This window comes from Zonotrichia leucophrys, chromosome 20, assembly GCF_028769735.1.
Source record: "Zonotrichia leucophrys gambelii isolate GWCS_2022_RI chromosome 20, RI_Zleu_2.0, whole genome shotgun sequence".
In the NCBI taxonomy this organism is placed as follows: Eukaryota; Metazoa; Chordata; class Aves; order Passeriformes; family Passerellidae; genus Zonotrichia; species Zonotrichia leucophrys.
In genome coordinates, this window is record NC_088189.1 from 13,635,020 (window position 1) to 13,649,824 (window position 14,805).

Below are 14,805 nucleotides of genomic sequence, written 5' to 3' on the forward strand. Positions count from 1 at the left end.
GTTTTTCTTCTTAATAACAAACTGTGGAAGAGTCAGCAGAATCACAACCAACCAGATCCTGAAACTTGCCAGTGGCAAGAACTTGTACAAGCTTTGAAAGAGGAAGCACTTCCAGCAAACACTGCCTTGGAATTGCCCATTTTTCTTGATTTATAAAGAAGGATTTTTTTTCCTTCAGTGTTTGTACTTGACTGATGCCAGTTGTATTCTTCAGAAACTGCAATATTTCTTTAAATATCATTTCATTGCACAAGATACATCTCCATCCCCAAACTCAGATTTTTTATCTGAAACTGTCTTTTAAGACGTATTTATTGCCATGTTTGTTTAACTTGCTTATCTCCTTCATCAGTCTGTTTCTTGCTAACCTAAAGCTGCTGCTCTTTGGTTTTAGTAGGGAAAGCTGCTTCCCCAGGGATGTATAGTCCAGGACTTGTCTCTGTAATGGGACTATTTGTTTTCTTTGCCCCTTGCAGTTGCCTGCTGTAACATTTGTAGTATGTGTTAAGTAATCCTTGAGGTAACATTTTTATTATGTCATAAAAAGTGCGTGGCAAATATATAATAACTCATGGAATTTGTTTGTTTAAAATGGAAGGATAATTTATTGAGTGTGTTACATGAGACCTGCTCCCCCTTATTAGAGCTGTAGAAGTGCAGCTTATTTAGAAGTATGTTCTATTGAGAAAAACCACGATCTCTGACATGCATAGAAGGTTTGAGCATGGTTGGGTAGAAATGACATCATAGTTTATGTACTCAATAAAAATTTAATTAAGTCATTACAGAAGTTGCAGTCATCATTTAACCCTCTGATTTCTTATGTTTAGTTCTTTTTTTAAACATTCAGTAATAACCAGTCTCCAAATCTTGATAGCCTATAAAATATCTGCATGAATTTTAATAGTTTATATTAATGGAAAAATATGAGTAACTGACATAAAAGGAATTTTCCTTGTGTTTGCACTATGTGCATTGCTATAAAAATCGACAGATGAAAAAAGACAGTGGTTTAAGGGAAGAGTATATGAACTGGAAATTTGTTCACTTGACAGAAACGAACTCATATTTTGATAGAAAAGCTGTTGTGTAATTGCCAAGGTGAACACTCATAAGGATGCTGAGAGGACAAGAGGTTCCCAGTGTGGTGGATGTGCTGGGCTGGTGTCTCCTGTGTGTGAATCCTGTCTCTGCAGAGTGCAGTGTCACACCTGGGTCCTGCTGGTGGGCAGGGCTTATTGGACTCCTCTTTTGTACTTCTGGAGCATGTAGAAAAGAAATGCCTTGTGTCTCTTGGATCCTTCATGGCAGTCAGTACAAAGAAGAAGCTTTACCAAAGTGTAGCTGGGCCCTTGGGAGAGGAACTGCATCATTTTGTTGGCAGAGGTAATGAGTAGAGGCAAGAGGGACAGGCAGTGTGGGTGAGGGAGATGCACAGGAGGCATTTCAGCCCTCCCTCTGCACCCAGCAGTTGGTCCAGTCCCATTTTAAGCTGACATGGGGTCAGTTCTCACACCAATGGGTGGCTTAGGCCAACCCAGCAAATACTGAAGCAATTACTAAATTTAGTTAAAGGTCAGTGTGGAACTTGGACTGAGTCACACTTAGAGCATGGGGGAAGTTGCTGTGTCATCACAGACTCTGAAAGAAGTTCAGTCATAGTCAAAAACTTGTGGGTCTGAGCTGCTAGAGATGCTGGGGAGGCAGAATTCATGTTCTTGCTGGCTGAGAGTCAGTCTGGACAGCCCAGGAGGAGCAGTGGCAGGGAGGGGTCTCTGCCTTCAGCATTCCTGTACTTCCACTGTAGTAGCACATCCATCCCTGCAGTCTGTGCTTAGGGGACAAAAAAACCATTGAAAAACAAAGAGTTTCTATGGATGGATGAAGGTGTGAAGTAGCTGCTCAGTAGCTGACTACAGAGGGGTCCCCGTGCTCTTGGGCTGTGCTGCCCCTGCAAGGGCAGCCTTGCCTCACACTCCCCAGCAGCATTTTCTCTCCCCTCCTGCAGCTGGAGGCAGAGCTGTGGGCTGGGGTGCTCCTGCCAGTTGTGAGCTCACACCAACCTCAGGTGTGTCAGAACTGCTGGAGCTGTGTCCCAAGGGGTTCCAGAGGGACTCACTCCTACTTGCAGCCAAATCTCACTCAGGTGGGCTGGGGCACTGCTGGCTCTTTGTCCACTCACAGTGAAACTGGGGATATTTTCTCCTCACCTCTTCCTTAAAGCCTCTGCTGATGGTTTTCTGGTTTGTTTTTCAGATTAATTCTACTGTTCTAAAAGAAGACTTGAAAAGGATGGCAGAAAATTTCTATGCAGCTCTGTTTGGATACGATGAGGTAAGAAGGCTGTTTTCAGGGAATGTACAACAAGTAAACCATCTAATTCCTGAACACAGAATAGTCCAGGTGGGGAAGACATCACTGCCCATTTCTTTGGAGAACTATTACGTTAGGGAAGCAGCCTTGGATGAAAATTCTTAGAAGAAAACTGCACAAAGCATATGGATTTAAACCAAGGGTGTGGAAGGTAGGGTGTTCTTTCTGCTGCTTCACCATCCCTTACTGGCCACCCCTAAGTCATTTCCTCCCTCTGAATGCTGCTGTACTCAGCTGTACTTTGAAAGCAAAGAGAGGATTTATAGAGTATTTATAGGGAGTCTATGCAAGAATATTTACAGGCAGTACCTAATAAGGCAGGGAGGCAAAAGCACCACTCTGCACAAGTGTCTGCAGGAGCTTGAAGAGGAAAATACAATTACATTGGGGTTTTTTACTCTTGTGAGTGTTGCTCTTCAGATGCTCTTCTTCATATCATGATATTGATTTTTGCTCAGTGATTTGTATTATTATTATATTGTAAATGTAACCTTATAGAGTTGTGGACAGTGTTACACATGCAAGGTTTAATCTAGTTTTAAGTATAGCCAGGATGTGTCTGCCTGTGCTTTGTTGACAATCTTTTTGGAAACAAAATGTTTGCTTTGATTAAAGACAAGTATTGACTTTTTAAAATTTTTAACTGAATATTTTAAAGTCATTTGCCTTTGGTAAATGTGTCAGCAGAAGACAGGAGTTATGAGCCTGTGGTGACAGCACTACATAATCTAAAAAGACAATAAAAGTTCAAGAGAATTTTAACAAAAAACATTAATGGATGTGGTTCTTTTATAAACCAAAGCTAAAATTTGATTTAACTGGAAAAATCTAGATAAGTTCTTGATGAGCAGGATTTCTCTCTCATTTAGAATGAAAAATAAAAAGCCAAGAAAAATAGCAAACTCCAGACTACAGTTCTGCAACATTGGATTAATTATCCTTTAATTTTTCTTTTTAAAAAGTGTCGTAGACTTCACACATTCCCATGAGGTGGTGCTGCCTTCTCTGTAAGATCACCATTTTTATGGTAAAGATTTCATAACATAGAAATGCAGTTATCAACTCTGACGTTAGGAATACCCTGACCCAGGTTTTTTCCAAATTAGCTTGCCAGAAAATTGGTTACAGGCTGCTCTGTAAATTAATTTAAGGCCAGGGCTGTTTTTCCATTCTGGGAAAGAGTGATGTTGCTGCCTTTCCATGTGCAGAGCCCACGGCAGCTGCGGCTCTGGGACAGGTGCCGTGGCCAGGGGCCAAGTGCACCAGCGGGGGTGTCTCGTGTCCAGACCTTCTTCACGTGCAGTTTTTAATCCCCCTGTGTCCTTGCCTTTAGGGAATCCTGTGTGATGATCGTGTTCTGGCATCAGCTCTGTGGAGAAACCTTTTCAACAGGAACTGTGAGGACCCTCGGCACCTGGAGCTGCTCGTGGAGTACGTGCGCAAACAGGTGCGGCCCCGCTCTGCTCTGCTCGGGGAGCTTCCACTGCTTCCCTCATCATAAACCTCATTCTGATGGTCAGTGATCGCTTCTAAGGAGAAGAAAGGATAAACCTGAAGACTGGGTGATATTTATTACAGAGTCACAGAATGTCCTGAGCTGGGAGGGACCCCCAGGATCAGCCAGGGCAGCCCCAGCCCTGCACAGACACCCCAACAGCCCCACCCTGGGCACCCCTGGCAGCTCCTGGAGCTCTGGCAGCCTCAGTGCCCATTCCCTGGGGAGCCTGGGCAGTGCCAGCACCTCTGGGGAAGAGCCTTTCCCTGGTATCCAGCCTGAGCCTGCCTGGCACAGCTCCAGCCATGCCCTGTCCCTGTCCCTGGTCACCAGAGAGAACAGATCATTGCTGTAGTTTGATGACAAATGGCTGCAGAGAAATTAATGAAATATTGAAAGCAGTCCTGCTCAGCTATTTCTGGACCTGTGCTACAGAGTGGCTTGACAAAATGTGCCAGAAATAGGCTGCAAATTTGTTGTAGAATTGTTACCAGTGTTAGAGAGTTGGGATTCTCCTCATAGTGAAATAGCACAAAGAGCTTGAAAGTCTCCTAGTGACCTTTGAGGAGAAGGAACAAATGGGTTTGTTTTCCAGAATTATTTCTGATTCTTTCAGTTATTACCTGGAGGAGACAGCACGGAGTAGTGCTTGTCCTCTCAGCCCTGAGGAGTTTTGTGAACCAGATCTCTAGGAAACGTTGGTGGGATAAAATCCATGTGGGCACCAAAGAAAGCAGTTATGGAGTAAAAGTGAAGGGCATTGGATGGGAAATTGAAGACCAGAACTTTCACAACATCATTCTCTGTAATGTTTCCAATACCATATTCAGGAACAGATAGAGGTATGGAGAGACAGTATTTTAAGTTTGTACTGAGAAAATGGGAAATAAAGGGCTGAGCTTCCTAAGGGGCTGAGGGCACTTTGGGAATGCCAGAGCATTCTCAGGAGGGACTGGCTTAATTAAATGCTGAAAGTTGCTGATGCTCAGTGGTGAAGCTGTAGGAAAGCTTGCTGGGGACAAGCACATATAAAACGTCTGTAATTTGGGATAATTTTTTGCCAGATGGGGAATTTGTTGCACTTCTGGATATTCAAGCAAAGGATAGGTCTGAAGCTATCAGCAGTTGAATAGGAAAGAGTGATCAGGCAGGAAAATGTGGCACATTGAGGAGGAATGAGCACAGGTTCTGTGCAGACAGATCATTCCTGCAGACCAGTGGTGCACTTGAGGAAAACATTCCCAGCTTTGTATAGGCACCAGTGAGCTCTGAACTGGAATGAGGCCTTGAGTTCTATTATAAAAATGTCATTTCAGCACTCCATAGTGTTTAAAAAATGTAAAACAAATCCTCAGAACTACTGGGAATGAAATAGAGGATAAAATCCTGCTGTGGTGCCAGTTTTACATGTCTGGTACCATTGTGAGCTGGAATAATGTGTCTGGTTTGGGTGCTGACCACCAGAACAGATCAAACATTACCTGAAGAAGGCTCAGAGAGGAGCACTAAGGGTGACAGTGAAACTGCTCCTTTTTTAGCAATGGGTAGAATCCCCTGCCCAAAAAAGAATGGGAGAAAAAATGGGAGACATCTCTGGGAAATCCTGAAGGCATGTGAAAGGTGAGGAAGGAAAGGCATTCAGGGACACAGGAGTGTGGGGACAGAGCATTGGCACAGTTGATTGGGATGCTGCAATTGCACATGGAGTTCCAAAGCCACTGGCAAGATTTATGGAAGAAAAGTTTGCCCAGGGCTATTAAATCCACAACCGCTTCAGACTCAAAATCTGTGAATGAGCAGATTCTGAGAGGGAGGGAAAATGAGCAAGGAAAAGAGCATTGTGTGCTGTGTTTAACTCCCCCTGGGGAAGCTGCTGGTGGTGACTGTCAGGAACAGGACATTGTGCTTAGGTGGCTTCCCAGTGTGACCCTCTGTGACCATGGGTCGTTCATTCCCCTGTTGAGAAACTCCTTGCCCAATTATCCTTTGTTTCTATAACACTGTGTACCAGGTTGTCCCCAGTTTCTTGTGGGTCCTGTCTTTAACAGTGGCTATTAGTGGGTGCCAGAGGAGAACATACTGACAGCACAGCATGTCCTGTGCCCCTGGTCAGCTCTCCCAGCCTTCCTGAGCTAATGGTGCTGGGATTGTCTTTGACTCATCCTTGAATGGCTTTTTTTTTGTTCTCATTTCCCATATTTAGGGTGACCAGTGGCAGCAAGTTGACCCTCTGCTATATGATGAGAGGGTTCTTTTTTTTTAATCTTGCTTATATTACACCCTAAAATTACAGTAGGTCCCAACTATCTTGCCCAGAGAGGTTGTGGATGCCCCATCCCTGGAAGTGTTCAAGGCCAGGCTGGACAGAGCTTAGAGCAACCTGGGATAGTGCAAGGTGCTCCTGCCCATGGCAGGGGGTGGGACTGGGTGGGTTTTAAGGTCCCTTCCAACCCAAACCATTCAGGGAATTCTTCTGTTGGGAGGATGAGCATTCATTGCATGTTCATCTTTTCCAGCTCATGTGCTTTGATGTGACAAATCCCAGGTGTTCCCTCCTGCTCAGGCCATTTTTCTGTGGCTGAGGCCTCGGCTGTGTGCAGGGTGGGAGCTCTCCATGGGGCTCTGGCCTGGGCAGTGTTCCCTGCAGGAACCACCAGGAGGATGAAGTGACTCACTGCAGCTTTGCTGGCTCCTCTTTGCCCTGTTGCCAAACCTTCAGAGGAGGCATCAGTGACGCAGGTGGCTCCAGAGGATCTGCAGATCCTTATCCTGCCCTTGCCATGACGCTTCGCAGTCGGAAGTGACCGTTTTAGGTCCACCTCACCCAAATGGCAGAGTAGGCTGAAATGTCCCTGCTGTGCTGCTTTTTGGAGCGAGGTGTGTGTGTGTGTGCAGCTGCTGAGGGAGCTGCCTGGGCCGTGGGCACGTGGCAGTGACTTGCTGTGCTTGCAGGTGCAGCACCTGGACGCGCTGAGCGGGGAGGATCTGCTGCTCACGGGCGAGGTGAGCTGGCGGCCGCTGGTGGAGAGCAACGCCCGCAGCATCCTCAAGCCCCTGTCCCCCGTGTACAACGATGAAGGACTCTGAGATCCACGTGCCAGGACAGCTTGGGAAGCGTGGCTGCAATGGGACTGGGCTGAGGCTGCGTGGTTGGGAAGAACAGTTTGCTGTTGGAAGGAAAACATTTCATTAGCTCTCCCATCCATGGTGCCTCGGCAGCCTCGTGAGCAGCCGTACTCCTGAATCTTCACCTGCAAATAAATGCTCATTGTTTTAAGAACCTCTGTCCTTTTTATGGACCCGAGTGGCCCTTGCTGACATGGACAGAGCTGCCTTCTGCCTTTAGGAAACCAGGTATTCACCATGATGTAGAGTTCTCTCAAAAAGACATTTCTGTCCCTTGCCTTGTTGAAAGAGCTGCTACTCAGAGACACAGCGGTGTCCTCTGCTCCCTGAATGGTTGTAATTGTAAATGTGAGCTTTGCATACTTAGATATTAAGTATATATTTTAAATGTCTGATGCCAAGATGGAATGGTCCATCTTTGCATTAGTGGAGTTAAGAATTGCTTTAACATTCTGAAGGGTTTTCTGTGAAAATCCCTTTTAGGAACTCTCCGCTTTGTTGCACAAGGGTGAGAGAATGCAAAGAATAATGCACAGTCCCCAGCAATCCTCTGTGACTTTGGCTGTCTGAGGGAGATTAAAGCCCCAGTTCTGGCTGGGCTGGCACTAAAAGCTGCCCCAGAACCTGATGTTCAGTCTGCCTTGCTGATACTTCCACATTCTTTGTAGAATTGTCTTCTAGGAACTCCTTTATGAAAAGAACATCCCTGTTGTGTCCCTGGGACAGGACTCTGCCATCCTCCATCCCCTGCAGCAGCGGTCCAGGGGTTTTAGCAAGATCCTTTAACACCAGTGAAAGCTTTCTATGGCTGTGCAGGCAGATGGTGCCAACACAGTAATTAGGGGAGCAGGAGCTGCACTGATGAGATCAGCAGAGGCTGAGGTGCTCTGTGTGGGTGGATGGTTCACCAGGCTGTTTCCAGGTCAGTGGCAAAAAGAGTTTTTATTTCTCTCCTGTCCAAAATCTGAGTCAATAATAAATGTCATTCTGGGTTAAATTGCTGTGTGTTTGTTTTCTGTGCCATGTGTGCTTTTGATAAGAATAAACCGTATAAAATCAGGACTTATTCCTAATAAAAGTATTAAGCAAAAGTAGAAGGTGATAATCCTTAATTTATGAATTTAATCCTTAATTTGTGACTCCTTAGTCTGGTGAAAGTGAAACTGTGCCTGGTTGTGACTATTCTTCCTTCTCAAGTTGCTTTCTTTGTGTGTGTGTGTTGGGGAATATTTGCCATCCCTTCCCTGTGTGAAAAGCAGTGGGATGCAGCACAGAGGCTCCCAAGCACTGACTTGTGGGGTTGTTTTAAAATCTTCTTTTAGGGAGCCTTCTGTGTATAAAAAGGGTGTTTTTTTTTTTTTTTTCCAGAACGAGCTTCCTCAGTTTAACTTGTTATAAAATGAGGCATGTAAAGAGCCCCTCTCTCTGTGTGAGGTGTATCCCTTCTCTGTGAAAACATTACAGCCCAAACAACTTGCTTGCAGTTTATTTAAGATGCTTTTGTTGAAAGCTGAGCTAAGCAGAGAAACCTCTTATGTGTGAAGTATTATACAGTGTGTGTGAGATAATAACACCTTGTAATTCATTACAGCTGGCTTGTATTTACATAAAAGAAGGCTGAGCTGTGTAGGAATTTGCTGATTAATTTATTTTTAATGAGAGTGAAGTATACCAAGTACCAAAATAAACTTTACTTTGTGTATCTTACTGCTCCTGAAATAGGTGGAAAAATTAATGGTAGATATTTTGGCTCAAAACTACATACATTAATTCATATACAAAACAGTTATTTAAACTTTAACCCCTTTCCTGCTGTGTAATTTAAAGCTGAGCTCATGTTCTCCATGCCATGGGAACAGGGGCTGGGAGCACAGCACCATGGAGGCTGGAGAGCTCTGGGAGAGCACAGCACCTTGGGCTGGCCTGGAGGGGAGAGCAGCTCTGTGCTCCCAATGTGGGACAGCGTGTGGTCAAGCTGAACCCTCCCTGTGTTTATGGGCAGGAGACTCCACAAGTGATGGTGCCAGATTGGAGTCATTGGCATCTGCCCCTGCACCTTTATTAGGGTGAGGATGAAGGGCTGTAATCACAGCTCTGCCTGGCCCTGAAATGCCCTCACCGCCCGCTGGAAGGGCTGAGCCAGCACAGGGCTGTGCTTGGGCGTGTGGGGCCTGCGGAGAAAACAAGGCAGATACTGTCTCTGAGCTAAAAGGGTAATTTGTTACAGAGGCAAAATCCACTGGAGGCTACACGGGACCAGGGCAGACTTTGCTTCCCAGTCATTAGTTACCCAGAGCCAGGATCCTACAGAATTAGATTGGAGATCAGAAGAAATCCTTCCCTGTGAGGGTGGGCAGGGCTGGCACAGGTGCCCAGAGTGGCTGTGGCTGCCCCTGGATCCCTGGCAGTGCCCAGGGCTGGGTTGGATGGGGCTTGGAGCAGCCTGGGACAGTGTGACGTGTCCCTGCCATGGCAGGGGGTGAAATGAGATGAACTTCAAAGTTCCCTCCAACCCGAACCATTCTGGGATTTTAATGTGACCCCTGTTGCTCTCAAGAGGTGAAGAAAGGTGAGCTGGAGAGCCATTGCCTGTATCTTACTTAAGACAGAATGAAAGAAAATCCATTCCCAGTAGCAAAATCTGCCCTCTGCAGTGTTCCAGCAGGTGAGTGATTCCTATGCACAGCTCTGCTTCCAGGGCAGCAGAACAGAGGGGGTTAAACCCAACATTGTAAAGCCCATCTTTTCCTATTTTCAAAGTTTTCCAGAGGGAATGATTGAAGGTGTTTCACTTATGGACAGTTCTTTGTTTATGCTGTTGGGTTTTTGGAAAGTGGTCTCAGACCATGAACTGTATCTAAATGAACATATCCATGTGAATTTCTTCTGGAAGGAACCATCACCATCCAGCCTGATCTCCTGTCTCACAGACAGCATTCGGACATCACTTAGGATTCCAAAGGACTTCAACTTTTCCAGGTGTCTTAAAATGAAGACACATGAGCCCCTAGGAATCATTCATGATTTCAGCTGGATCCTGGGTTGCTCCCTGTGGGTAGAAGGATCAGCACTCACTGTCTTCCTTCTCTTCTGTTTTGCACCATGGGAGAGTAGGAGCATGTTTTTCCTCTCAGGGTCAAACTTGGGAAGTCTCTTGCTTTAGGCTGGCATTTTTGAGATGTTTTGGAGTAGGGGGAGTTATCTGATACTCTTCAATGCCCACTCTCTGTTTTAGGTGGTTAAATGTTTTCCTGTGTCACCTTGGCTGCTGTGCTCACACCACCTTTGGGTGTTGAACTGTTTTCTCCTGCATCTTCAAAGAGCTGCAGTGCAGAGAGCACAGCCATCCTCCATGATCTCCACCCTCCTGTGCTGTTGCCACTTCCCAGATTTGTGACTCCCATCCCCACCTTGCACAGGGTGATGTTTTCAGTTGTGTCTCTGCCCCACCAAGCCCTAGGTCAGAACTGCTGCTCCTGGCCTGGCAGTCAGAATTAACCACTGTCCTGTCTCCCTGCCTGTGCCTTGGCAAAAGTGGGAAGCAGAAACTGGACACAGAACAAGAACCAGAGCTGTAAATGAGATGAATGTAGAGTAGGTGAAGAGTAGCAAAGCTGGGGGGGCGAGCATCAGCTGGGAGGGGACTGGGTGTGCAAACTTGGTCCCTGTGCCACTGCCACTGCCACTGCCTGGCACCACTCTGAGGAGCAGTGGGCGCCATGCCCTACCCTGTGGCCCACTTGTATTTTCCACATTCTCCTACTTGTTGGAGAATGGTTTAATCCTGGTGGTTGCCTGCATCCCAGGGATGTGCTGAAGTCCTGCTTGAGCATTTGGAGAGGTTTGCTGATCCCTTCTCCAGGGGTGCTGAATGAAGCATGGAGCTCCAAGCTGCACTGGGTGCTTCCTTCCAGGAAGAGAAAAGTCCCACTGTAAGGAATTTTAAGTGTTTAAGTTAATCCATACCTAGAACTGCTGTGTCTTCCTAATTCTTCTGCTAAGAGAGCTGTGCCACAAATGCAGTGGTTATTTCAGGCCCCAGTGTGGGGTTTGGTGCCTTGTGCACGAGCATTTTTCTTGGCTGATGCTGGTGGCAGCTAATTTAGAATCATAGAATCATGTAACACCCTGACCTGGAAGGGACCCACCAGGATCACTGAGTCCAGCTCCTGCCTGTGCACAGGACCCCAGGAATCCCACCCTGTGCCTGTGAGCATTGTCCAGGGTTCCAGGTGGAAACTTCTCTGTATGGGTTCCTTCCCTCCCCATCTGCCTCTTCACATCTGCCCTGCTTTGTCTGATCTCTGTTGTCTCCCTGGTTAATGAACTCCAATCAAGGCTTCTTTGCTCTTTTCTCTGCAAGAAGCTGTGAGGAACCCATGTCCTGTCCTTCCCACTGACCTGCACTGTGTCCAGCTCTCCCAGGCTGGGGGCACACCTGTCCCAGCTCTCTGGGTGACAATGTCCCTGTGCCACTGGAACAGGATCAGCATCTTTGGGCACGTTGTGTCTGCACAGCCTGGCCCTCAGCATGCTCTCCTGAAGGTCTGGGAAGGCAAGGAGAGGGCAGCAGCTTATGTGAGAGCCTGGGAAAGCTGGCAAGGACATAGGAGAGACCCTGAGGCTCAGCAGGGGCGACCAGTGGGCTCTGCTGCTTACACAGTGCCCACCCCTCCTCTGCCTGCAGAGGGACTGTCACCTGTGGGTGCCTTGGGCTGCCCGGCCTCCTGCACCCTGAGGGGGCAGTTGGGTGTTAACAATCCTGTGATTCTTCCCAGACTCCTGTGGTGAGGGTTTTTTGACCACTGCCCCTTCTTCAGGCGCTCAGGGCTGCCCTGTGCATCCTACGTGTGTTCTTCCTGAAGTTGCTGAACATGTTGAGGGAGTGCTTGTTTTGCTTACAGTCATTCAACCTGCTGGGCAGCTTGCTCTGCTCATTTGTGGCACAGAAGAGATGGCTGAGCCTCATCCTTCCCCTGGGAATGCAGAGCTCACATGGGAGTGATTCCACCTTCTGCTGTTACATCTCAGTGGCTGCTCCGATGTGATTTGCTGGGAGCAGCCAGGGAGTTCAGGTCAAGTGGCAATAGAACTGTCAGAGGGACCTGGGGCAGATTAGTGGAAACACTCCCAAATACTGCCTTCAATTTTTTTAATCTTTCAGGGAGCTTTCTGTGTATTAAAAAAAAGGCATTTTGTTATTTTTTTCCCAAGGCAAACTTCCTCAGTTTAACTTGTCATGTAAAGAGCAGCATCTGTAACCAGCAACATCCTCTGTCCTGCTGTTGCTGTCTGGTGCAGGTGTGTTCACCTGGGAGGGCCCTGCTCAAGCTGCTGAGCCTGGATCCTGCTGGGAGCTGCTGCAGCTCCTCCAGAGGTGAGAGCTCCCTCGTGCTCATTGTAGAACTGAGGAATTCTGCACACTCAGAGCCTTCATTAATGAATGCATCACAGTGAGCTGGGATCCTTCGTGCCTCATCCCACCTGCCAGCTCCTGGGCTGCTCCACATCCTGTCAAAACCAGGCATCTTAGGCAGATTTACTCAATGTCCCACATCCTTCCCTGTGCACCCTCTTCCTGCTGGTAGCCAGAGCCAGTGGTGTTACAACACCCAGTTCTGTCTCTGTGGATTCCCTTTGGAAGGAGACACAGAAGGGGTGTCTGGAAGTGCTTTTCCCATGTTCAGGACAGGGCAGCAGCTGAAGGCAGCAGCTGTGTGTCCCTCTCCTGGCAGCTGTGCATCAGCCCCTGGGCAGCTCAGGGCTGCACCACAGCAGCTCCATGGACTCACGTTGGCTTCCCTGCATGGCACAGGGGTGTGGAGACCTTGGGGCTGCAACGGGACAGAACCTCTGTGCTGGGCACACCCCTGGGCAGGGGCAGCAGGGCTGGGGGGTCCCTGCCTCCCCTGACATCCTTTGTGTTGGATCATTTGGCCTGTGCCTGGCAGCTGGTGTCCAGTGCCCCCCTTCAGCTGCGCAGGTGTGACACAGAGACCTTCCCCTGACTTGAGAGGGTCTCAACAAATGAATGGTAAAGATGAAACATGGAATTCATGTGCTGCCACTGTGCTTGGATTGTGTAACACCATGGTTGGGAATGTTGGACAAAAAATGGGGAGATTTGACTTCGCTCTGTGGGTTCAGTGCTGACAGAGCTCAGTGCAGGAACTAAAATTGGGACTTCTCTCATCCAGCTGTGCTGGCTGAGTGCATCTGGCCAGTGAATTCTGCTGTGGAGCACTGCTGTGCAGTGCCTTCCAGAAATGCTGGTACAGCACCGAGGAGCACCCTGATGTTTTGAGATGGAAGATTGGGTTTCAGTCTGAAATAGAGGGGGGAAAAAAGCAAATCTGGCTTCTTGTGTTGCCAGGTGAGTGCTCTCCAAGATCTATCAGGGAACAGGCTGGCAGGCTGCCTCCATGTGTGCGTGAAGAGGAAGCAGCAGGTACATTCTGTGGAGAGCCCAGGCAAGGTGTTTGTGTTTGCTGAGCTCCAAGAACATCTGTGGGATGGAAGAATGAAGTATTGCCTAATGCTTGGCTGAGCTCAGTTATCAGCCAGAGCAGAGCTGCCCAGGGACATGGACTTGGCAGTGGCACTGGGGCGTGCGTTCAGCCAGAGGGAATTTTCCCCTTGTCCTTCTCTGTTGATTGCAGAAGGTGTGTAGACAAGACTTCCAGATAAGATCCCAGGTTTGTGCTGGCAAAAATGGGCTGATGAGATTCCCACATCCTGTGTTGGCCAATCAGCCTCTGCAGTGCCAATTAGAGCCCTTTTGCCAGACAGCAGGGACAGGACACATCTAATTTTAGATGTCTGCATGGCAAACCTCTGTCACTGACTTGGGCAGCCCGAGCTCCTGCCGTCAGTGGGGGGAGATAAGAGCTTCCCAGGCACATTTCATCCAGCCTGTTCCAGGTGTCTGCTGCAGGGTGAGGTAACTGACTCCTGGAAGTCTCTGCCTCTCCCCACCAACCCTGGAGGAGCCCAGCCTGACAAGCTGGGCTGGAGATGTTTACATCGCGTGTGCTTTCATGTGCTGAGGACATGAGAAATTACTGGAGGGAGAGAAGATCATTACCAAACAGTGCAAATCCCTTTACAAATCTCCTTTACCGAATCAGCAGCAGAAAATATGCATTTGATTAGTTCTTTTAAAATTCACACTCTTTTAAGCTCTTTAGGAAGGCAAAAAGTAGGGTGATGGTACACTTCTGTTATCACCCTGGCAAAGCAGCTCCAGAAAAACACTCACCATGTTACAGCTCCTTCCCTTTGTTACTCCCCCAAACTTCCTTACACTGAGTTGGCTGTTCACTCCACATTTTAAGTTAGTCTTTAAGCTTTTTTAACATTTACATTCACTCCGAACACTTCTGTGCCAGCAGCTTTGTCATTGTTTTGTCCCATCCCTACTTTGCCCTTGCTCACAGCCAACTGGCAGCCAGCTTCTGTTTTCTGATTCAATCAATGCAGTGTTCTTGCCATTTGCAGTCCTGCTGAGGCTTCATCCTGAATTCAGGCATCCAGAGACCAGACAGCTAATCCAAACTAACCATCCCACTGAGCTGTAGTCCATGGAGAGTGATAGTCCCTTGGGGACATGATTCATCCCAGCTCTCTTAGAGCCTGGTGTCTGGATGTGCTGGTTCACACTCAGGCATGGCTGTCCCTACTCCATTGACTATTATTCCATGCCCATGATTATTCCAGGGCACACATTTAGCTTTTACATTACTTAATTTAATTTAATTCCAGGGGATTTTGTACATAAAAGGCTAATTGATTACATCAACTCTCCAGCCAGT

At 47.5% G+C, this 14,805-nt stretch overlaps 1 protein-coding gene across 2 annotated transcripts in view; it reads left to right on the forward strand.

Moving 5' to 3' along the window:
* LOC135456193 (ubiquinol-cytochrome-c reductase complex assembly factor 1) overlaps positions 1-7,991 on the forward strand; it is a 45,308-nt gene extending 37,317 nt beyond the window's left edge. For both annotated transcript variants that reach the window (XM_064729917.1, XM_064729918.1), the window contains exons 8-10: positions 2,257-2,334; positions 3,707-3,820; positions 6,821-7,991. In XM_064729917.1, coding sequence (XP_064585987.1) covers positions 2,257-2,334; positions 3,707-3,820; positions 6,821-6,955 — 327 coding nt within the window. In that variant the 3' untranslated portion in view covers positions 6,956-7,991. The remainder of the gene's footprint in view (positions 1-2,256; positions 2,335-3,706; positions 3,821-6,820) is intronic.
* Positions 7,992-14,805: the final 6,814 nt, after the last annotated feature.